The 25,314-nt window shown below is 41.2% G+C and overlaps 1 protein-coding gene across 1 annotated transcript; it reads right to left on the bottom strand.

The window, feature by feature from the left end:
• Positions 1-5,005: 5,005 nt before the first annotated feature.
• Positions 5,006-22,557, bottom strand: pax3a (paired box 3a). Its single transcript, XM_086172129.1, has 9 exons — positions 22,230-22,557; positions 21,307-21,542; positions 20,856-20,985; positions 20,463-20,606; positions 11,815-12,014; positions 11,053-11,218; positions 10,592-10,800; positions 7,188-7,451; positions 5,006-6,068 (listed from the first exon to the last, which is right to left on the bottom strand). Exons 1-9 carry the CDS (start codon positions 22,312-22,314, stop codon positions 6,051-6,053), a joined length of 1,452 nt encoding a protein of 483 aa, XP_086028255.1. The 5' UTR covers positions 22,315-22,557; the 3' UTR covers positions 5,006-6,050.
• Positions 22,558-25,314: the final 2,757 nt, after the last annotated feature.

The following is a 25,314-nucleotide window of genomic DNA, read 5'->3' as shown; positions in this document are numbered from 1 at the left end:
TTAAATAGTCACCGACTAATTTCATTGATCCAACAGTTATTATCCTGTTGTAACAAGGACTTGTGCTATCACCATACACTCAACCGCACAAAGATATGTATCAGTCTTCTCCGGTGCAGCGCAGAAAATTGCCAGTGTCAGTACTTTTTTTTCACCAACAGGTGGAGCCCTAGACTCAGTTTAAATTGAGACAATCTCATACAATTGCAGATGAGATTAGGACAGAAATCGTGTTTGATGTTGTGAGGACAGAGTAACATACCTACCGGTGATTAACTTTTATTTCTATTCAAATAAATTATCCCTGAAAAGTAATAGTTCATCTTTTTTTTTTCGTTTTTGAGTCAAACAATATGAAAAATGAAGGGTGGTATTAATGTGCTTGTATGGCTGTGTTAATTTTACAGTTTTTATTCTAAACCAATAGCTTTAAGGTGTATGATGGATTCTCTCACATGTATTCAGATACAAAAAAGGTCTATAACACAAAAATACCAATATTTGTGCCTGACCTTTTTCAGTATTTAAAATGACAGCACGACAAAATTATTAAATCAACTCAAACTCCTGCTACTTAATTTAGAAAAATCCCAGAAAAAGTTTTATTTCACAGTCTCAGCTGCCAGACTGCTGGGCTGAGCTGCAATCATGTCCTTTTCTGAGTGCTTGTAACTTCAATGCTCCATATGTTTGAACAGGACTTGCTTCAACATCTGTGCGATTTTAACAAATCAATTCTAAAAATACTCAGGAGATAACCGGACACTGAAATTAATAACTGAGTCAACACCCATGAATTGTAAACATTTGTTTACGACTCATCATTTTAAAGTGTTTTTGTTTTTTCTTTTATCAAAATTAGCAATTGAAATAACTGTACATGGAGCGTCACAATGCCATAAGGGTATACTATTGTGAGAACTCAATAACTTAACACTACCACCTGTTTCTTAAACAAAATGATTAATAGTCTGACCAGATTGATAACAAAATGACCTAACATTACAAATTACTCTGGTGAGGTTACATTTGGTTTTGCAAACAATATAGGCAGTGTTGTTTGGTCGGTGACCCCATGACTTTTAGGGTGGAGGATGAGACAAAAATTGAATTATGAGGGAAAAGAGGAAACAGGTCCATGTGCCCTCGGGGACCAGTTTAACCTCTCTGAGTGGGTAGTTTGAATTAGATCTGTATTTTCCTTCTTTTTGAAAACATTAAACTGTGACATTTAATTGCACAGAGACTGTTCATGATTATATTTACACTCTGCTTGCCTTGCATCTTTTTCTGACCCACAGAAACATGGCTTACAAGGCAGGCTACCTGCCCTGCAAGCAGTCTTCTAATCTGTAGCGTCCTCTCCACTCTGCAATAGTAATGTTAGTGATGTGTTGTGCAAATTAGAAGCGTGTGTTCTCTTGGAGCAGAGTTAAAGTTGATTCCGCAGCCTGCATGTCAGATTCGCGTTTCGTCATAGCTTTGTAAACTTAGATCATATGGGGTCAGCAAGAGGTTGAAGTGGCCCTGTAGCTGAGTGTAGTCTCCAAAGATCAGTTACAATGTAATAGCAAAGGAATGTCGCCCAGTCCGCGGTGGCTGTAGGATGCAGGTTTTTGTTCTAATTAGAATCAATTTGGGGAGTGGGATGTCATTTATTCTATCCTGAAACAATGTTTAGCCTAAGTGCATAGGTCGTTTCCATTGTCAGTATAACTCAATAACTCAACATTTTCTCCAATTACTCCAGATTTTTACACACCGGCCATTTGTGTGTGTTTGTGTGTGTGTGTGTGTGTGTGTGTGTGTGTGTGTGTGTGTGTGTGTGTGTGTGTGTGTGTGTGTGCGCGCGCGCGCGCGTGCGCGTGCGCGTGCTTGCATGCATGTGCGTGTTGGTGTATTAATATGACCGCATAACATAGCTCAGCCTTTATATCTGCATCCACTACAGAGGAACATTTTACAATTATTTCACAATCATATCAACTGATTCTTGTGCTTGTAGTTTACAATGGTGTTCACTGGTGAACAAAGCATCCTGATGCTGTACTTCAGTGAAATTACTCCCATTTCACTGTGAAAATACTTCCCATACTACACTACAAGTAAATGTCCTGCATTCAACCTCAACTTCAATAAAAGGGAATACATTTCCCTTTAAGTATCAAGAGTAAAAAAGGGATCACAAAATTCTCCTTAATTTATTGTTAAACACATTGTTTAGTATAACCTTATTGGATAATTGAATGTGTCCAATCAACATAGCATTTTTAGTGCACTCGTATCAATAAAAAAACAGACACCCCCTGAAAAATTGCCCTGTTTTAAGTTTATGATGATACATTTACAGCTGAACCAACACAGTTTCAAAATAGTGAATTAAGCCTGTGCAACAGAAGAACTTTCTCAGGCCATAATGAAATACAGTCCTTCAATTGATCCAGAAAATTCAAAACAGCACCTTTAAAAGTGGCAAGTACTCATGTTTATTGCAGTATTTCCAATGCCACACCAAAACAACAGCTATTATATCATACAATAACTTGATTGAATGTACTGACCACTAATGTTAGATATATACATTTTTACCCCAAATGCTATTAATTTAAATATATGTACAATTTTATTTGTTGTTTCACTGACTGAGAAGAATAGAAGCAGATGGATCAGCACACACACACACACACACACACACACACACACACACACACACACACACACACACACACACACACACACACACACACACACACACACACACACACACACACACACACACACACACGCACACATGCACACACACTCACACATGCAATGTGTCCATCTTGTCCACATCACTTCTTTGTTGACATATCCGTGGTTCCTGGTGGTGTGTGCATGTCGAAGGCCCCGGTGTTATTGATCCTGATTGGGCTTCACAGGAGGAGATTCCAGCCTGCCATTGACCCACAATTCTCCATGTTTCCACCCTTCTCTCAGATCATCAGAGGCAACCGTCTACTCCCTCCATCAGGTCTTGTTGCGTGAGATTTCTGATTGTTAGAAGTAAGAAGGAAAGGGGGTGAAAAGTGAACTTACTACAGGTTTTGCAAAACCGTGCGCAGGTCCTGCCTGAGTAGTTCACGTTGACGTTTTTCTGGCTTGGTGACTGTCAAAACATCCCAGTGCGCTAATACTCTCCTTCCCTCTGAAGACAGCCCGTGGCTCACAGGCCGTTCTCCTCTTCAAAGTAAAATTCTGCAGTGTGGTCTGTGTTGAATTTTTGCATCAATGGCTGCTTGGTACACATGAACTCCTCGTGGGGGTCTTTTTCGTCTTCGTTGCTGCTTATGAAGCACTTGAAAAGTGTCATAGCAAGGACAGAGTAGAAGATCATGACGAACAGGATGTAAAAGTAAGCGTTGTCGTAAGTCTCCCTGGAACTGGAGATGGTGGACACAGGATGAACGCTGAACAGCGGGCTCTCTGTATTGCCAAAAAATGACCCGTTTATTTGGTGCCCGTTGATGTCGATACCAGGGTCCTCAATAAGCTGATGGCATCTTGACAGCAGAGATAACAGGAGGGTCCGGTTCTTCGGCTTCATGTCGAAAGCGGTCCAAGAGAATATTACGAGCGTCCAAGTAATTGAAAACAAAAAGAGGTGGAAAAAGACTGGGTAGACTGCGCACTGACCGTGTGTAAGGCAGAGATACCACGCTACTTTAGGAAAGGCATGCTGTGAGTCAGCCACCCGCTCCTCAGGAGTCTTGATAAGGTGGTATGTCAGAGATAAACAAAAAAATTTCTGTTCTATCAGGACTAAAATATGACAAACCATAACTTCATTTACTTCTCTTAATAATGATTACGTTTGAATTTTGTGTCACATCCCATCAAAGTAATTCTTAATTACTCATACAGTTTGAAATTGTATTCCTCGGAGGACTTTTTGGCTCAATGCTTCAATTGACAAGACTTTTCCCCATTGGAAACTTTTTTTGTGTCCACCCCCTTTGTGTTCTTTCCTTCACTTTCAATTTGACCACTTGGAAAACTCTCGGACTGTTGTCACCTCCGGTCAAGTAGTCTACTCATTTCAAAGAGTGCTGAGGTCAAAGGTTAAGTTGTCTCCAGTGTGTTGCTGCTTGACTGACACTCCACTCCAAAGCAACCCCTTTGGCCTTTTCATTCATTGTGTCTTACAAGCTGAGCACTTGTAATAGATAAAATAACATAAAGAATAAAAAGTAAATGTGTACAGAGAGCAAAGGACAACGAAATGTGATCTTCCCTTGACCTTATTGTTGGCTCCGTGACACACAAAATCATCAAAAACAACAAGCAAACATATTAACGCTATAAGTCAAATAAAACAAAATCTTCCCAGTGGCACACGTGATTTAGAGCCTTTTACTTTTGACATAGAATGACATGAACAGCTGTGTATCTCAGCCCTCAATGCTAGAACAACGAAAAAAAATCGAGGGGGTGATAAAAACCCACTAGTTCTGTAACCTTTTGTGCAGTCTGCCAACTGGGTGAACAGTGTTTTCATTTCTGTTTGGCAGTGAGACACAAAAGCCTCTGAACCCTGCATAGCCATGTCAATGACTGATGTCCTAGTGTGTCTGTGGGCCGCTGGGCTTGTATAATTTACAGCAGCTCTGCTTTAGTCATTAAGGGGTGTGAAAGAGCCCCCAGAGAGTAGGAATTTGTCCAAAAGGAGTGGTTATGAAAGGGGATATATTCATAATTTAGTGCTCTAACAGAGTGTTTGAGATGTGCGGCTCACAGGATATGGTCACCAGATAGAAGGGTGGGGATAGAAAGATAGAAAATCTTAAGCCTCAGCGTTGAATGCCCAATTGTTCTTTTCAGGAATAAGATATGAAAGGATAAATTATGACCATTCGTTTTATCCTCCAATCAGTTGTTACTACTATTAGAAGTAGATTGCACGTAATAACTCATGAATACACACATTTTTTAGCTTTTTAGATGGAAAGAAGGCAGGAATTCAGGATCCTTTTAAACATAGTTTATTATAAATAGTAAATAGTGCTGTATTGTACACAAAATGTCTTACAACAAATCAATTTACAACAAATGAAAATTGTACAAAAAAACACACAGATAATGAAAATTATGTAAGACTTTTTAGCCACTTAATAAGCACTTATGCAAGTAAGATGACACAAAAAACACTTGAGCAACACTAAATAAATAAGAAACGGAACTGATAGCTGCAAGTTCCCGATGAAAACTAATTTAACACATGCAACAGAAAATAACTGTCAAACTGAATAATGTATTCACTGGCAGAACATTTTTGGCTTAATCACATCTCAACCACATTGTCTCTTTTTCATCACTTGATGATTTACCCTGAATGATAAATGCACGCAACCCAAAACTAATGACAGTAAAAGAGAGATTATGTTTTGAGAACATTACCAGGGATGTTTGATCCATATCAATTTACATCGCATGAGGTATGAATGTATTGCACTTTCTTGCAGTGGTTTTATGACAACTCCACCTGGCCTCATTTCACATCTGTCTCCATCCTTTCCCAGCATAGTTGCATAGTTGCAACTCCAAGTCTTATGCAAGAGTCACATCAGGGTACAGTAATATCTGTTCTACTATTATGGTCAGTAAGAAAAACATGTGTTTTTTATTTTTTTTGTTTGTTTTTTTTTGTTTTTTTTTTACTCATTACAAAAATCAAATACAAAATCTTGAATGTATGTACTCCCCCCCCACTATTTTTCATCTCAGACATGGGTAACTGTGCCTGGCCCTTGGAGCGTGACGTGACACACAAGCAAAGCGAGTGCCAGGTAACAGGAGAGGCTGCACCTTTGGTCCTAATTATTCCAGTCAACCCCCCCCTCATCAACATCAGGACTTCTCCATCTTAACTGGGGAGCACACCTTTCCCCCCCCATCCACCAAACTCCGGTCTGCCCTGGGAGGCTGGCAAAGGCAGTTGTGGTCAAGGTGATCATCGCAGATGAACGTCAAACTGGTCAGGGAAGCCTCCTGCTCCGGTCATGTTCGGGGCTTCATATAATGAAAGGCACCTGACGAGGAGTGGCAAAGAAAGAAGGGTTATCGGGATTCTTTATGCACTTTTTAACTTCAGATTTCCCGATATAACTGTGGAGACCATAATGCAAAGTGAGAGGCTGATAGTAAGACCAGCATATGTTTCAAAGCAGGTGAGAATGAAAATGAGGGACCCAGATTAGATAGTAAATCTCAGAAAAACAGGTGATAAGTGTTGTGAATTTCCATGGATGTTCTTCAAACCTGACATTGTTAGTAGAATTGGTTCTAATACTGAGCCTTAGCTTAAATGCCTCACTATGCCTCATTGATCAATAGTAACTCTAAATCTGACCTCCAGTGGGACACATGGTTCAAATCCTGGCCTGCCAAGGTCATAATCACCCCCTTACGCTTCCTTTACACATACACATACATACACAGACACACACACACACACACACACACACACACACACACATTTAGCCAAAACCCCCAAAAGCTGCATGGGGGTCTCTCCCAGGACTGTGCTAAATTAATGACATCAAGATGTTACCACTGATGGGCCAGTCAACATGTGGTAGTGTACCCTAGATTAGCCCTAACAACACATCATTCTGACCCACACATTCCCCTCCCTCCTGTCAAACACACTTTGGGAAGTGGCTTCTTTCATTTCGGGCAACTATTTTTATTGAGCCAACACAGGGGTCATTACATGGCTAAGTGAGCTGCACAAAACTTTGATGGGCAAGCTCATCATATGGGGTCATGAAAGGACAATGAGTGAAAATGTATGTGTCGGGATACGACTCTGACATGCCTCTGCATCAGAGCAACATAGTCATTTTGATGATAGTAATGTAAACTGAGGTAACCTGGCCACTAATGCTCTCAAAAGTACGTGTAATTTCAGCACAGTGCAGGGTGATTTGAGAAGCTCCCTCATCAGAAGGGTCTTTGCAATTAGCATGGTTTACATTGGTCTGTAAACTTAGACAAAATGCACAATCATAGCAGGGGCTACAGAGAGAGATAAGTTTATCACTTACAGGTAAAACACTTGAAAATATTAAAACATTGTATAAATATACCTAAAACGGAAATGCTGTTGAACAGCTTTCTTACAGGTTAATCATTAATTTCAAGAGTACCTTGTTCTGACCGTATTGTCCATACTGGTAGGATGGATGGTGGTCCACAGCGTAGGCTGAGGAAGTGTAGGAAGGGGGGCAATAAGACTGGGTGCTGGGCAGGGTCGGCATACTACTCAGGCCCGGTAAAGCCTCGAGTCGCTGAGAGCCATGACAGCTGGCAGCCATGCTACCATTCGGTTCTAAACCCCCAGTCAGAGGGGAGAGAGCGAAGTCACTCTGGGGCTGATGCGACACTCCCCCAGGATTCAAGAGGCCCATCACCTGTAGAGAGAAATAGACGGTGATTGGAAAATAGCAGGAGTGTTACACGAGATCGTCCATTCAATCAATTCAATGAAGGTGGGCTGATAAATGTCGGTGCTCTCCCACTTCATTGTCAGACATTCGCTCTCACTGACATCTCTCGCACATGTGGTTTCTCTTTACGAAGCTTCACTGACTGATGGTGGCTAAAAATTTCAATCCCAGTGGTTCCTGACGGCAATTTTTATGTGTGTGTGCGTGTGTGTGTGTGTGTATAATATATATTTTTGTCCAAACATATAGCTATGTGTGTGCGTGTGTGTGTGTGTGTATAATATATATTTTTGTCCAAACATATAGCTATGTGTGTGTGTGTGTGTGTGTGTGTGTGTGTATATACATACACATGAATATATACACATATATACATATATTTATATGCTTTGACTAAAAAATATAAACCAAAAAAGGCCCTCTGTCTCTTCATTTTCCCCAAGTGTCCACTGTATCCTGTTCAGGCTAAGGGTATGTGCACCAGTGGGAGTGTGTAACATTAACTTTAGTGTAATATTAATTTGTGTGTGTGTGTGTGTGTGTGTGTGTGTGTGTGTGTGTGTGTGTGTGTGTGTGTGTGGATGCATGTGTGCTTTTGCCTGTGAAGCAGTAGCAGATAGCTTTTTGTTTTTACTCCAATGTCAGGGGTGTAGGGATATCAGTGATACATCGTGAACAGCTGCGCACCAGTTTGCGTGAGAAGCTAAGTCATGAAAATGTCTAAAAAATGGGGGAAAGATAGAACGAGTATAACAGGTAAGGGCTTACAGCCCATGAAAGGGGAAAAAAAAAAGAGGATAACAATACTGTCACAATATCCTAGAAAAACAAGGAAAATGGAATAAAATATGACAAAGTAGTAATGCTGTATGATGTAAAAACAAGGGCTTTCCCAACTGACAGCCAGCTGGACAGCACATGCACATGTGTGTGTATTGAACAATTTCAGGTGTAATTTACTGTTTGCCTGTCACAGTGATCTGACCTCACACATTTGACAAATGCTGCCCTTCGACCAAGCAATTATTTCATTCAGTACCGGGGACGTGTGATAGACCTTATCACTTTGAAAACAGGGGATTAAATTGTGAAGTGGTTGATGTCAATGAGTGTTTATTTAGTTGTCTTTGTCCTACAATTGAACTGCATCCTTATGTATTTTTTTATTCCTTTTTATTGATATCAAACAAAAGAGATCATGATGATTAATAACGCATTTTTGTTGTGGTACCGCAAATATATTTTCCTTGGTTGTACTGAGGCATTAAGTCATATCTTGGAAAAAATATTGTGCATGAAATGCATTTTTTTGTACATGTACTAAACTGTTCTTTAATCTGTGTGGTTAGTCTTATGTATAACTTCTTTTGTCTGGACTTCGACATTTTTCCGTCACCACTGAAACGGCAGCAGTTCCTGATGGTATATCTGTTTTGAGGTTGTTCCGGGGATTAGGTCTCGGGAGGGGGTGCAAATCCCAGCCTCTTGCTTCCTTGGTGAGAAAGGATTCCTTTGGTATGCACAAGATCAGCAGTGAGATGCCAGAGACCTTGCACCAATTGAAAACCACCGGTTGACTGCTGCAGCTTTGAGATCTAACATATCTAAAAAAATATCAGCTATCCAAAATAAACCTTATCCATATCAAATACTACTCAGTGATGTAATGTGACCATATCTTAAGTGAACTCAAACTCTGAATGGACACACAGAAGCACACAGTGCAGACTAGTTTTTATCAACAAATTGTAGTTCAGATGAAAAGTTAACACCAGGGAGGATTAATATAAATGCACCCAAGTTTATTTTCCAAGTATTGTTCTGTGAAGTTTCATAAAAACTAAAAGATTAATGAACAGTCAATGTCAGGGAATCTAATCAATTCTAATTTCCTCTCTTATATTAAGATAAAATCAGGAAATTAATTTTATCCTCATCTGAAATAGAGAAATAGAAGTGTATAGCAATATACATTCAAACAGCTGCAGTGAATGCATGAATTAAAACAAATTAGTCAACAAAGTGAATAATTTGCATAAATTACACACTGTTTTGCAAGGGGATAAATTACTTCATTCCATTCAATTAAGACACTAGGATATCTATGATTGCAATTCCAGACTGACAGAACGCACCCGGCACGCTATCTCTTTGCAAGATGAGAGGTCTGTTCTGCCTGGAACTGCATACTAAGGTTAATACTAACAGTATCCACAGACCATGGTACCTCTGTTCTCTTCATTAGACTAACAGTCACATTGTTACCCTGGGGTATGTACCCATACCCCCACTGTGCATGTGTGTGTGTGTGTGTGTGTGTGTGTGTGTGTGTGTGAGAGTGGGTGTTTTAGGTGAAAATCTTGAACCCTTAGCAACAATGGGGCCACCTATCACTTTCAGAAGGCTGTGTGTCCTTGCAGTATTAATTATACATAAGTGTGTGTGTGTGTGTGTGTGTGTGTGTGTGTGTGTGTGTGTGTGTGTGTGTGTGTGTGTGTGTGTGTGTGTGTGTGTGTGTGTGTGTGTGTGTGTGTGTGTGTGTGTGTGTGTGTAAAATTGCTTTTTTTAAACATATTCTCTGGCAATAAGATTGTACTAAACATGTGAAAGGCAGTTTTTATCTATGTTTGACAGGAGTATGAGATTCGCCCTCATGGGAATTAATACCCAGCATGCATTGCATCAGGACTGGCCACCCTTTGTGGCTGTTAAAAGCTCGTTTTCCGCCTGTTAGTCCATCCTCTGGGCTGGTGCGGAACCACTGATGGACACTGATGACTGTGTAATCGAGCATAATTGTCTTTTCAGTTTTGATTTGTGTCATCATCCACCATCCATATATCATTCCACATATCTTTTTCATTCCGCTTCCTCAAAGATTGACAATTGTCATATTTCAAATTCATCTGACAACAAAATCAGTATCAACACAAATGAAAAGCTACCGTAGTTTTTGTCTAATAAGGTTTACATCAGTGTCGCTGCAATGACACTTATCTTCAACCTGGAAAGGTGTCCCGGAGGCGACGTGTCATTTATGTAAATCTGTGTGATCCTGAATATTTTTTATATGTATGTTTATGCATTTCAATGTACTGACAAACCTGCGGGGAGAGGCTGTTGCTCACAGTATTAGTGTGTCCGGCTGGCGCCACAAAGCTGTCTGAATATCCTGAGAAGCTGTGACGTCCAGAAGACAGGCAGTATGCAGATCCTCCATCTTGAGGGCTTGCCGACGAACTGAGCCCACTCTGGTGCACAGATGTGGGGGGCAGGGGCTGTGGTCTGTGAACTGTACTGGGCTGCTCAGACACTGTTCCAAATAAAAGATTAAACTTATAACCCCAGTGACTGATAAAAAACGCACGCAAGCTACGTACAGCGAGCAGGTGAGAAAGCCTTAGCAGAAGGCCAGTTTCCTACAGCCAAGTTCATGCTAAAAAGCTGTTTCCTTTCAGTGTGAACTATTTAGCTTCTCATAGCACAATACCTCGATGCCTTGCTCAGTTCCGACATTCAAATCGCAACACTTCCATTTGAAAAGATAGAAATTAGCAATACGTACCTTGAGCAATAGAAGAAGGAGGGTAAGGGCTGTCGGAGAGCTGATACGGCTGCAGGCCCGACATAGCCGAAGCAGGGAAACCGCCAGGAATGAGATGGTTAAAAGCCATGAGTTGATTTGCCCCTGCTTGCTTCCTCCACCGGGCTCTTCTGTTGCTAAACCACACCTGATGGATAAAGAATACCAAGGCATTTGCTGATTATTCATGTGTCGACCCAAAACGGTAACTCGGCATTCGCACCCATTATATGCGAACACCGTATATGTCTCTGTGATTGTGTATGTGCAAGAATGTATCTTCTTGCGGGGATCTAAACTGATAGAGATCTTAACATCTGGAACGTTCAGTGAAACCACAGACATTACATCTTTGTGTGGTGCTATGAGTCACTGGGTTCAGATAAAGCCAGAGGGCTGTTACAGCTGTTAAAGCCTATATTAGCACACAATCTGAATCAGGCATGTATTTTGGGATCTTTACATAGCCCCTTTTGCAGACTGACAGACAAAAATAGGAAGTTGTCCTCAAACAGTGGGTGTCTGTCTGTCTGCGTCTGTATGTGTGGAAGGGGGTAGGACGTGAGGTCGAGGGTTGGAGGGAACACATGTCTAATGGCTCGAAGGAATGTGTGGCAACATCCCAAGGCGATTTAACGCCCACATGACACATATCCATGACGGGCCAAAACATTGCTCTGCTGTCAAGATTGGTCTTTAAGTTTTTCGCCGGGGTTGAAGAGTACGGGTCAGGGCGTATCTAACCTGAACTCGAGCTTCTGTAAGTTTGGCCCTCTGAGCCAGCTCCTCTCGTGTGTAGATGTCGGGATAGTGGGTCCGTTCAAAGGCCCGTTCCAGTTCTTCCAGTTGTTCTGCTGTGAAAGTGGTCCGACTCCGTCGCTGTTTCCTCTTCAAAGGCAGCCCCGGCTCTGAGTCCACGTCGGAGCCTTCGTCTGAGTGACTCGCTAGAAATGGAAAATAAACAAAATTTTACATCACCATTCAGAGGAGTCTAACCGATAGAGAACTAAGTGTAGAGTTGATACTAAGCTGGGGTACAATAGCCGGAGGATAAACAAAAGATTTTGCCGAATGCTACTCGCAGTATAAAGCCACTTTAGATTGTATTTTCCGAGGCTCTAAAACTTCTCAGTGGTTCCTGACGGGATCAAAAGCCAGAGGCAGCTTGAACAAGGATTAAAGAGGACCGGAGCCCTTTGGGGTATCTATGCCCTTGGACACCGTGTCTCGCCCAGTCTGAGCTATGCCGTGTGCTGTACCGATATGGTCCCATGGTGAGGGGTAAGCTGGCTTTTGCAGGTGGTTCTAAATCTGCGGGTTCAGCCGAGGGCAGGAAAGTGCGAGCGGGTGACGGGGAGACACCTATTGGGGTCTAATTCAGCAGAAGACAGGAATCAATGAAAGCTTGAATCCGGAGACTGAGAACTATTGCTGAGTTTGGGGGGAGGTTATCCATCTATTAAATAATGATTAGGGTCCACAAACTAGCGTGACAGCCTGGTATTGTCCCCAATTACATGAATGCAATCCCCCATCTCTTTCTCAGTCATACACAGACTCACAAACATGCATCTGCTGTGTCTGGACCAGAGTCTTTCACTCAATGAGTATCATCTGTGACAATGTCTCCAAAATAAATGGATGCAGAACAGAAGATGCAAGAATTCAGTGTGAAATCCACTGTAGTGGGACCTCATGAGCCTCATACAGGGTTCATTGCACCTTTTCGATACACGCTCCATGTCGAAAAACACCTAGGCTACGACAGAAAGTGAGCGCAAGAAAGACAGAGCAAGGTGAGGGACAGGTGCAAACAACAGAGAGCTTTACATACAAAACAGTGGCTAGTCTGTTTTCCCAGACTGCTCATTCTCATTCTGCCTTTCAGATTTAAAGCTTTAATTAATAAGTGCCAAGTCAGACTTGGAGCAGGGGGGAGCAGGGCTCTCCCCTTGCCTCTGGAGCCTCTGGAGCTAAGCAGGAAATGTTTGTACCAGTTTCCAGTGTGCGTCTGACTAGGATGCCGCTGTGCTCCAACCTGCCACGTCTGATGCTGAGAGGCTTTTTATTACAGATGAACCAAGACCGCCACGCTGGCATAAAGGCTCACAATGGATTGGCTGGACACTGAGATACTCCAGGGCTGCACGCTATGAGTTGGAGATGTAATTCAGTGGTGCGGCCTGAGACCCGATTGAGCAAGTCTTGTAATTCAGCAGGCATATGGAACAGGCCACGCAGCATTAAATTACAACTTGATACTTTTGTATAATACTAAACTTTAAAGATCAATTGTGTCATCATTAGTGCATGCAACTCTCACTTTAGGAGCAAGAATAAAAGGAACGGCAATTCAAGTAACATGCAATATCATTATCATTTTAATGACTGTAGAAAGACAGTGAAAGAAAGACAAAGACAGTACCAATGATGGCCCAAAAACCAAGTTCCAGAGGGTTGGGAAAGGGAGCACATAAAACGCTCCCCATTAGTGCTGTAACTCATGTTAACTGCAGGGCGGGGGTGGATCTCTCCTCCTTTGCCCGCTCTAGTTCTCTCTTTCCCTCTCCTTTTCCTTATTTATTATTAGTAACTACAGACAAAAAAACACTCCGTCACAAACTCTCCCTTAATGGCAAATGACAGTGTTGCTTTTGTCATCCTCAAGCCTTACGCTTTTTCTTTTGCTCTCTTCCTCTCTCACTGTTCTGTCTCTCTTTTTTGTGGAAGTGATGTGGCCAAGCCTTTGTATCTTTGCAGGGAAAAGCCTGTGGCAGGGCTCTATTGGACCGATTACCACGCTCCATCTGTAGGAGCCATCAGGGACGCCCGAGCCCGCATTCAGGGGCCTGTCACCTGCCCAGCAGGGGAGTAAGGGGGGCTGCAGGGTGAGATGGGGGCTATAGGGCCAGGGGCTGACTGGGGGAATGAAGGGTGGAAAGGAGGGGCGGGGCACAAAGGGGTCCAGTGAAGGGCCATTGGGGGCTGTGGAGTAGCACAGCAGGGGAGCACCCCTTCATACCCTTCCTCAACAGCCCTAGGGGCAAAATGTTGGGGGATGGGAGAGTTGAAGGGGTTGACATGGAGATGGGACGCTAGAGGCACCTGTAGAGGATGCTGGTGAAAGGGTTTGGGGAACCAGTCTGAAGAGATGCCTGTCAATCTTGAAATGTTCTCTTCTACTGCGTTATCTACTTTTCTTCTTTTCTGCCCTCACTGAATCCACATCTTTGACATTTCAAAACAGGGCGCTTATGCCACGGGCCTATTTTTGAGGCCTAATGTTGTTGAGGCAGACACACAGAGGATTGTTCCCACACATTCCCCACAACAAGCGGCAGAAGAGGATACTAAACACACAAAGGGAGGCCTCGCCCTCCTTACTTAAACACCCAAATCAAATTTTACGCTGCAGCTAAAGCACTAGGAAGCTGAAACTATTCCATAGCAGCTCACAGTTTGGCTGTGGCTCTGACAAGAATCTTAATATAAAGATAGATTATTATCCCTGAAGCGGAAATTAGGGCTGCTACAGAATTATCCACAAAATAGGCATTTCAAAACAAAGACAGATGTAGGTTAATAAACTGATAACAAGCTAGTTTACATTGTAGAATGAATAGAAGATATTTTACGAGTGAACATTGGCATTTAATGGAGTGGACTAATGAAGCAGTGAATTCAACAGGTTCCTAACACTGGTAAGAGACGCTGTACGTACAGATCCACACGTGATTACAGGGACATTGTAAAAACACTACTAAAGAGATAGATGGACACTGATACTAGCCCACTACTCCACATAAACAGAATCATTAATCAATGGAGACTGACAGGCACGGAAGATCAATGCTAGCGGGTCACAGATGTGAACTTGGGGCATGTCCAGTTCCATTAACTTCACCTGCAACAGTAGTGCCTTGAACAGACTAAAGAAAACAAGCGAGGATTCCAACTGTGAGATTAAAGACTGCTCTTGTTTACTGCGCGGACTTGCCCTGCCAAGTGTTCATCCCCCTCCCACACATCAGAAGTATATTAATGTAAAGAGACATGCACAGGTGTGTACATACATTCACAAACCAAAAAAAAAAAAGAGTGTGTAACAGCATGGGAGGGGAAGAGAGTGAAAGAAAACCGAATATAATATGGAGTTGAAGAAAGATTAGTGCAGCATATGGGGCAGTTTATAGCTTTGTCTTAGCGGGGGCTGGCTTGCCCTTCCTCCAAGAGCTGTTAATAGAGAAGGTAATTGAGCTGGTGACATGTGTACGCTACACAAAACAAAGGGAAGAAGAAACAAATGAACTAGTTTTTTGTCCGGGGAAGTAGATCTGGCCCTTTCAGACCACAGGACACAGCGCGAGTATACCACTGAATAAAATATTGGCATGCCATATAGAGGCACTCTGAGCAGATGCATGGGAGGGAAAGAAAAGTTAACTGACAGCTTATGGGCTCAGCTGGGGTTAACAGTTAAGGGAAAATGGGAGTGAGTGGGCCGCTCACTTGACTTGCTAAAGAGCCCCCAGGAACCTGCAGCTGTCTGAGAAAAGGGAGAAGATGATGATGTGATGGATGTAAAAAACTGATTGACTAAGCTCAGGAGGTTGGTACTTAGTGGACAAAGAAATAGCATGCAATATGACATTGAAAGATGTAACTCTCTCTAATATTGGTGAAGTGACAAAAAGACACAAATGGCACTGCATGGCTATTATGTGTGCCCAGTGAGTGGTGGTTATTATTTAGTTCCACTGTGGTGCAATTTGGTGACAGTTTCACGGTGGTATTTCCACCCTCGGGCCATGGACAAAGCAACCGCTCAGAGCCCATGCAGGGATGCAGCTACAGACCAGCCTTCTGCACGCTCCAGACTAACAGAGGCCTACCAGCAGCGGCTCACCTCAGTCCATCCATGTTTAGGTGAGACGGTCAACCAAAGATATCGCCCTGTCCAGAAATAACCAGACCATAAACTCCGAGGCCAGTAAGTAGTGTTGAATGAAAACAATGATTACGTTGCGCTCATTCACGAGGGATATTAGAGAGTGTGTCGGTTGTCATCTTTTCCCTAAACATTATTGTAACCTCCATCATGGGTCCTGATAGTTTTAACAGTCAAGTGACCCTTGGTTAGCCCCTGACCTTTTAACAGCTCTTGCACAGTTCTGCAGCAAAGATGGCCTCACTGCTGACCCTGAAACAAAACTTCACAGACACTCCACAGGGCGAGAAGCAATCATCACATTCCACACTTTTTTCCTCTATAAACGCATACTTTTCATTTGCCTCTGCATTTCGCCAAAACGTTACACGTATCTCCATATGAATTCAACATATATGTGTTTAAGCGTCTCTTTCGTGGAGATACATCATTTCACATTTTAATGTATAAAATGATCTCCTTTTTCTTAATTGGCTTGCTTTTAAAATGAACTGTTTTCTTTTGTGGAAGATAATAACATTAATCAAAACAGAACCAGAGTTGTGCGGGCATTTCCATGATGAGCAATGTACTGTTCGAAAGACTGCCACAAACACTAAGGCTAAACAAAGTTAAGTGATTGACAACGCTGTCTGGCTTTACTCAATTAACTATCCCTTTGTGCTCCTCTTTGCAGAGTCCCTTCGCCCCCGACCCTTTTCTCCTCAAACTCCTTTATCCTTCCCATCGCGGAGTTTTGCTTGGCTAATACTTCCAATGAAATAGAGAGCTCTTTTTCTACTGGGGCTCCTCTCCTTGACCTTCTATTGCTCATTGGTTCTCTTTCAGTCACTTCACAGTGTCTCTGGGGTTAGTGGGGAGAAAGTGGAGAGTACATCAGCATCGAGGGGCCAGCATAGGGCAGGACCCCAGCCCATTACTTCAAAGTTAGCCTGAATTCATTAATTGTCCTTTGAATTAATATTGGAGGATCACAATGTGGGTGTCAACAGAGAAAGAGGCTTTAATGAAGCATAGAGTCAGCATTCAGTTGCAGATCAGCCCATGGATTTTTTTTTCTCCCCTTTTTGAAAACGAGTCTTCATTATTGTAATACAGAGTGTGGAAATCTATCCCTCCGTCTGTCTGTCCGTCTGTCCGTCTGTCCATCTATCTATCTATCTATCTATCTATCTATCTATCTATCTATCTATCTATCTATCTATCTATCTATCTATCTATCTATCTATCTATCTATCTATCTATCTATCTATCTATCTATCTATCTATCTAAACATGTGGTGGTCAAGCTATGTGGCTAGGAAGCCATCTATCCAGCTATGTATTTTTCCATAATAGCCCACAAAGCTAATGAGCATCATAAGTACAATAAACACAGGAAAAACAGAATGAAGCCCACATATGAATTTCTCCATCATCCAGCCCCTTACAAAATGGAAATAGAAATGTGGCTGTAGCAGACATTCCTCCGGTTGCGTTGAAGCCTTACATCTACGGTGACTACAGAGGAACTCCACTAAACCGCCGATGTTTTACCCGTTCACCGTGGACATGCAAAACCCCCTAACGAACACACATTCTAGCATTTGAATGGGTATGTCAGTGTTTACAGTAGAGGGGTTGTTGCATTAGTACATGGTTTCTTCTACACAGTGTGTGAGAGAATTGTATCTGTTTATATTCTCAGATGTCTCATGAGAATATATGTTATGAAACTTTTAAATTGGATTAGACAACTTGAATGTGGCAGTTACACATGCAAGTTTATCAATCCCCCCCTCGGTGGTGCATGAATGTATCTTATATCAATCTGGCTGCTTTAAATTGTGGTACACAAATATGATCTTTCTGCTCTCCTTACTCTCTAAATTTCCCTTGAGCTGAATTCATGCCAAAGTCGCGGGGAGCCAGTAACCCACTTTATTTACACAAACAAAGTCCTACTCAGCCTCTTTGACAAAAGCAGCTAAATCTTTCATGTTTTGTCAGCACTTGATTCCTCCTGTCCCTCAGGCTATGTGCCTGCCACTGGACAATTGAGGCAGGAGAATGGCAGCAGATTGTTGGAATGCACCTCAATGAAACCAATTATTACATGTTGACTGCGTTCACCATGGCAGATTTGAAAGAACTGGGCTCATTCAATTTGGCACCACAGGACTCCCTTCAAAGAAAAGTTATCCCTTTGACTGTTTGCATTTCTGAGCTTTCTTTTTCTATCTCCCTTTCACCCCCACTGCAATAAATTGATATTGCAAGAGTGGCTACTCCTCTTTCATGACTTTGGTTACTTTAATTAGTTAAATGAGGCTAAAGTCCTAACAATAATAAATAAAAAAGCTGGGATGCTATCACTTAACTGAGTGCAACTGGTGCTGCACAAAAACCCAGTTTCTGCAAATCCTTAACACTGGGCAATTAATATGCCAGTTGAACGCTGATATGCCAGCAACATTATGCACACTGGAGTAAAAGCATAGCTTCATAACAAAACAGTTTACATAGATGTAAACAACTTAGCACCAGATACAGCCTGGTAAACAGACTTTGCCCACAATGCCCAAGTAACTCGCTAATACCGTGCAGACCCAAGGCTGCCCAGCATACTCCGTCTCACAAACCTTTGCAGGCCTTTTCCCAGACAAATAAATCTAAATGAGTCAGCTTTGATCTTAGCACTTAAGGAAAGCCAACAATAGTGGTAGAGGAGAAAGGGGCAGAGAGCAACAGGCCTCTCTCCAGCACAACAATAGCCTCTGCAAACACCTACTTAATCAATATTTGGCCAGAAGCCACTCTCTCAGTCCCCAAACCACCCTTTTCACATTCTAATGAGGAGCTATAAAAGAGAAAAACAACAACCACTTCCACAAAGAGACACAAGAAAGAAATACTGCTGTTCTAGAAATGAATAAAGGAAGGCATTGGGGATATTTCTAGGATGTCACCTAATAGATGAAAAACACTTAATATTGGATCTTAAGTTTAATATACACATGATTAATGTTGTTTTCGAAATATCTTATAGAGCACTCATTTGAAATTGTAACATTTTCAACAACTTTAAAAAATAAACAATTTAAAACCACAAAGGGATGGATGATTAAACATGTTGCAGTTCACATTAGTTCATCTATATCATGCATTTGGACAATTATTTTCAAAGTTTTGAAAGTCAACTAACTCATCAGAAATGGCATGAAAAGGCAAAACGGAAAATGTTCATATGTGTGCACCGTGGCCGTATAGGAAGGGGGCGTACTATGCTTGAGTTGAAAGCGGAGAAGAATGATAGCTTTGGATTTAATCTAGCAGTGAGAATGGTTTCGAAAGAGTAGGGTAACGTGCAGGAGCAGAAATGGCCCATATCATTGACTTAATTTTGTTTACCCAAGACTTGATGGAAACATTTCAAGTGGCACGGCAAAAAGCTTAAACTTCCTCCCCAGAAAGTTGACAAGTTAGTGTTTCATTTATGTGCCAGAAGGCTTCTTTGTATACAAAAAACAAGAACCGCAAGCTACATTTAACCACATATTTCATGTATTTTTATATATATTAAAATTTATTATTAGCCTGACACAACAGAGTTTACTCACCAAGCACACACACTGTATACTCTTTTGTTACTCTAATAGTGCATTTCGCTTTTGCAGTAAACATTCTTCAAACCTCAACAGGTCGTAAATCAACAGGTGTTTGACTGAACTCTACGTCGTTTTTTTTTGCGAAGGAGCCAATTTTGGCCCCTTTTTTTAGAAAACAGTGAAGAAAGGAGCCGAAATTGGCACTTTTTTGAGGAGCCCATAAACCAGGTCGCATGGGGCCTGTATCAGTGTCCTTGAATAATTCATCGCTCATTGCGGGTTCATAATGTCCTCTCGCGGTCTTTTGTAAGCACGCTTTTTTTCATCCTTTTTTCCTCTCACTCGTTTTGAAAAGCCTTGGCGTCTTTTTTTCATACACCACTGAGCCGCTCTCCCGAGTTTGCCTTTTGTGCGCGTCAAACTGAGGTGTGACTTTCAATGGACTTTCCCCGCTTTGTCCCATGAAGTTCATCCTCAAGTGTCCGATTGTGTGTATTAAAAAAAAAAAAAAAAGAAAAAGAAAAAACCGTCATGCTTACTCAAATGTTTGATTATCTGCTTCACGTGGTCTGCGCAGTTAAATTAAATATCGGTTAAGTAAGCGTTCTGGCGCCCTGAAATTTGTATTTGTATTATTATTATTATTATCATTATTATTATTATTACTATTATTATTATTATCATCATCATCATTAGTAGTAGTAGTATTCAGAGACAAATAAAATGGTGGAATACCAGACGCATCTATAACTAAGTCAGAAGTAACGCAACTTTTCCCCGCCTGTCAAAAAGCAAACCCGACATGCACAGCACAACGCGCCTCTTGAAAAATTGGAAAACAAAATCCGTACACTCACATCTGTCGCCCAAGATGCCATCTATGCTGTGTTTTGTCCGCGGTTCGCTTTCCTCCATCTCCCTCTTCACCACCTCCTCGCTCTCCTCCTCATCCTCATCCACACCGCCGAATTTGGAGCGCATGATGCGACTGATGTTGCTCACTGATTTTGGGGGGAGAATAAAAACCCGACAACAGGTTGATCATGGATTTTTCCATTTCTTGTATTATGATGCATATTTAACAGTCAAATGAAAAACCTGCACTTTACTCAGGATAACTTTTAACTTGAGCTTTTCTTCACAATACAAAAGTATAATCTGTGATTCTGCATGATGGTATCCTTTCTCTATTTTTTTTTTTTTTTGATATTGTTGTTGGGAAGTCTTTCGGAATAGAATCACTCTGTTACCTGAAGGTACGTTGTTCCTATCGCAGATTCCATCCTTTAGCAGCTTGTCCCTGATTTCCCAGCTGAACATGCCCGGGTTGTCCCTCTTGTACTCCTCGATCTTCTTGTCCACCTCTGGAGAGGCGGTTTGCTTTATTAGGAAGAATAGGAAACCAAGAGATGGCCACCTTTTTTACATTCAGGACTCAGAGGTTTACCACCAAAAACCAGAGGCAAGAAAACGCCATAATAATATCAAGTTATAATTATTATTATCATTATTATTTATTTAAGAATTTCAATGACGTTAATGTTTTTACAATGTAATCAACGGATTCATATGCTTCCTTTCACAGTTTAAACGGCCGATTTTATTCTGATATTGATACCTGGAAATCATCCTTGAAAAGCTCAATTTTGAAGATGAAATCTAGAAACTAAAATGAGGAAAATTCAGGAAATAGCCGCTCACCTTTGGCTTGCTGCCTCCGATCGCCCCGGGCCTGATGGAGCCAGTCTCCTGGTACCGGCAGAGGATTTTGGAGACGCAGCCGTGAGACACCCGGAGTTGACGGGAGATCACGCACGGTCGGATGCCGTGATGGGCCATTTCCACGATTTTATGTCGGATGTGGTTGGGCAGAGGTCGGCCGTTTATGAAGACACCGCCGAGCTGGTTGACACGACCCTGTCCCAGCGGGGTGGACACTGGACAGCAGCGGAGCACGGAGATCAGTCAGGAGAAAGCTCAACAAGTATGGAATAACTATTGTCACATTAACACGGACGCGGGTAGGCAAAGTCACGCACACACGCGTGGATTCACACACAAGCATATACGGGTAATTATGATTATAATTACCAAGTCCGTTTGGGAGAATTTTGAAAAGAGTCAGATTTAAGATAAGATCTTGCTGCGCCTTGGACGTTTAAAGTATCGATCTTGAATTTAGAAAAATCATAACAGGAGTTAGTTTCAGGGGCCTTTTGTATTCTCAGCTGATTTTGAATAATGACAACAATGAAAAAGAAGCTTAAGTATTCGTTAATTAATTATAAAAGTCTAAGTGAGCTATTAAGGAAAACTTTACAGACTTCATTGTCCTCTGGAACTGGCATCATCCAATAACTTATTATCATTATTAGTATTATTATTTTTATTGGTAGAAGTGGTAGTGTGAACAACCAATATTATTACTACTACAATAATATCAATAATAGCAACAAAAACAATAATGATGATAATGATAACAATAACAGTATTAGCTGTAAACGTTGCAGTAGAAGTGGTAATTGTTGTTGTACAATTTAGATCAATTTAATAATTGTATTTAATTATATTCTTATGTCCATAGACTCCCTCCACATCAGCAGCCTCCGCCGTAGGTCTCTTACCTTCCAGGGAGTATCCTCCCCGGGAGTAGTTCTGGTGAGGAGCGGGTCTCATCATTCTCGTCAAACCTCCCGCAAGTGCTGTCATCACTCCTGACTCTGCAAGATAACTATTTCAAGGCAGCTGTTTTGTTTTGCTTTTTTTTTTTTTTTTATTTCTCCCCCCCCCCTCTTCCACTCGTGACTTTTAATCCCGCAAAATATTGAACGTTGTGCAGAGTCGCAGCAGCCTCCTCTCTTGCACTAACAGGTTGCCACGACTGGAAATGTAAAAAAAAAAAAAAAAAAAAAAAAAAAAAAAAAAAATTAAAAATAAATAAATAAATTAAAAAATAAAAAAAAAAGAAAGAGAAAAGAATCCCAGCGTTTTGTTTAACTTGTATCCAGTTGTCTATGTAGGAGTTTGACTCGGGGATGAAAAAAAAAGTTGCCCACTGTCCTGCGAGGATTGGAGGGATGGGTTTGAGAAGACGGAATCAAGTCTAACATTTTATCTGCGGTCTCTGTCCCCTCGGGCTCCTCTCCGCGTGTGCTGATTGGCTAAAGATGCGGACGTCCAGAGGCCGAAAGAGCGCCCTGATTGGACGGCAGCTGCTCCTTTCTGTCTCGACTGACCTCACGAGGGTCAAACTTGTTGTGTCACAAGTTTGTGCTGAAGGAAATCTCAAAACTTACTGAAAAGAAAAATAAAACAAATTGATAAAGTAAATAGCCAATTAAATGAAGACCCAGGTGAAGATTCACCTGATATGCATCTATTTGCCATTTATAAAAGAAAGGCAAAAACTCCCTTTGCATTGATTTAAGTCGCTTTTAACATCTGATGATATTCATGTTGTTTATCATTTTCATGTGAGTGCTGCAATAAGGCTGAGCAATAGAAATTAGCATATAAAATCTTTTTTTAATTTTTTTATTTGCATGGAGACTGACCCATATTTCAATATTGACTAGCTGTCACTTTTTCACAAGCAATCGTTTACTAGTCTTCACACTCCTGGGAAACTCCATTTCACATCTATTTCACTTAGCGGCTTTGCTCGATTGTGCAGCTTTACCTGTTGCATTTGACTTTCTTGGCATACTGAGAAGATCCTTGGCACTTGTTTATATTTTCGATGTCTGTATTGTTCTATTTACTATTGATACAGTGAACATGAAGCTGCAAGAAATTACCACATTTAAAAAAAGAACTGCACCAATACATCCTAAATTCCTATAAAATGCCTTGACACATATTTGATAATTAATTTGCTTATTATTGTTGGGTTTACTTTCTCTTCCCAACAACAACAATAATTATTATTATTATTATTGATATTATTATCGTTAGAAATACAATAATGATAATAATAATAATCATTATTATTATTATTGATATTACGAATATGACCATCATCATCATCAACCTCATCGCTGTTGTATTGGTATTTATTTATGTGTGTGTTTGTGTGTGTGTGTGTGTGTGTGTGTGTGTGTGTCTATATTTACATATCTATCGCCCTTCCTTGGCCCGCGCAGAAAACGGACACCGGAGGACATAAAAATGACGGTGGCGCGTTCTTTCCCAAAGAGTGGGTTCTGTTTACTCCACGAATTCCTTGAAATGCACGCATCCACGCTCACGCGCACTCACACACTGACGCACACACCGACTCACACATACACACACATAAACACAAAGCTCCACGGCCATCACATAGTTGCACTAATTTAACAATGGATACTGCGGGGACCCGTGGTCGAGCCACACGGCAGTGTAACACATCCGTGCAAATGGTCAATTATGGACACATAGAACCACATGAGGGATCATTTGACTTTTGTGAAGCCTTGTAGAGTTGTGATAATTATGATAATTGGGCGTGTTTAACAGACCGATACACCCCCCCCTCCCCCGCGAGGAATAACACACACAAACACTGTCTGGCTGAGTATGGAGATCCACATCTCCATCAAAGACTGGCTGGTGTGACCTCTTTACGCAAAGGAGCAAAAAAAGAGAAGATCAACCGAAACTGTAGAGCCCCTTAGTGTTTTTTAACCATTTTGGCCAAACGAAAATTTACATGTAGAGAAAAATAGAAAATTATATATGATTGAACGGAACAAGACCTGCGGTTTCCACAAAAAATTGCAATTTGTGATAGCTAAATTCTTCTTCTACTTCTTCTTATTATTATTATTATTATTATTATTGATATTGTTATAATTAATTATATTAATAGTAATTGATAACATTAGTATTGTGTTAATGTTGTTAGGAAATTGGAAAATCAACAGATGAAGATGAAGAAGGTGACACTGTTTTTAATTCAAGTTAATAATGCATTCACAGAATAAAACATGAGAGCGCAGCTATGCAGTCCCTTTCATTGAATATCCCTCTGCACGTCTTGCAATATACTTTTATGTCTTTTCTAAAAGACCGCTGCTTTGTTCAGGAAAAAAATGATGCAGTGGTCACAGAACATGTGGTAACATTATATGACCATAAAAGTCATGCTAAAGTTTGACTATCATGAAAAGGACATTGGATCTAGCATGTCAAATCAATTAGAGGCGCGAGCTGAGTCAGAAATGTGCTGTGGTGGTGGTGTCCAAACTGCATCAAAAATGAAGAACAAAATGTCCCTGAAAAGAGAGTGTGTTGCATTTACTAGACAGATGCACAAAATAAGCTGGGGGCTTTCAAGGGTCCATTTCAGAAATCTTGAAACATAAAAAGACAAAGTTATTTTAATGGTCTCATAATACAGAGATATTTTTTTATCTTCGCCATGATGAGTTACAAGCAGGCCCTACCATAGCATCTGACTGAGGCCTGTTAAGATTCCAGCACTGCTGACTGCTTTAGTTGCTGTGGATTCCCACAGCAACTAAAATAAAACTCCTACACCATTTAAATGATCTTTCCAGTGACCACCTGGCTTTGAAATAACTCAAATAATGCCAGAATAAGGTTTAATCTCATAGAAAGCATTCTCATTCTTATTGTGGTATATACAACTTAACTTTCAGAAGTGACTTAGTGACACACAGAGTCCTTGATTAGCATTATTCATTGGTTTTAAAATACCATGTTTCT

This window comes from Fistularia commersonii, chromosome 25 (genome assembly GCF_037954325.1).
Source record: "Fistularia commersonii isolate RoL2024-O1a breed Wild chromosome 25, RoL_Fcom_v1.0, whole genome shotgun sequence".
In the NCBI taxonomy this organism is placed as follows: domain Eukaryota; kingdom Metazoa; phylum Chordata; class Actinopteri; order Syngnathiformes; family Fistulariidae; genus Fistularia; species Fistularia commersonii.
The sequence above is the reverse complement of the archived record's forward strand: the minus strand, read 5'-3'. Positions and strand labels throughout refer to the sequence as shown.

Bases quoted from the DNA above. Each gene is read 5' to 3' on its own strand.
- pax3a (XM_086172129.1), bottom strand. From the start codon at position 22,314: ATGACAGCACTTGCGGGAGGTTTGACGAGAATGATGAGACCCGCTCCT. The intron at 21,543-22,229 runs GTAAGAGACCTA...GCTGCTGTCCAG, and splicing joins GGGAGGATACTCCCTGGAAG to TGTCCACCCCGCTGGGACAG. The intron at 11,219-11,814 runs GTTAGATACGCC...TTTATCCATCAG, and splicing joins TTACAGAAGCTCGAGTTCAG to GTGTGGTTTAGCAACAGAAG.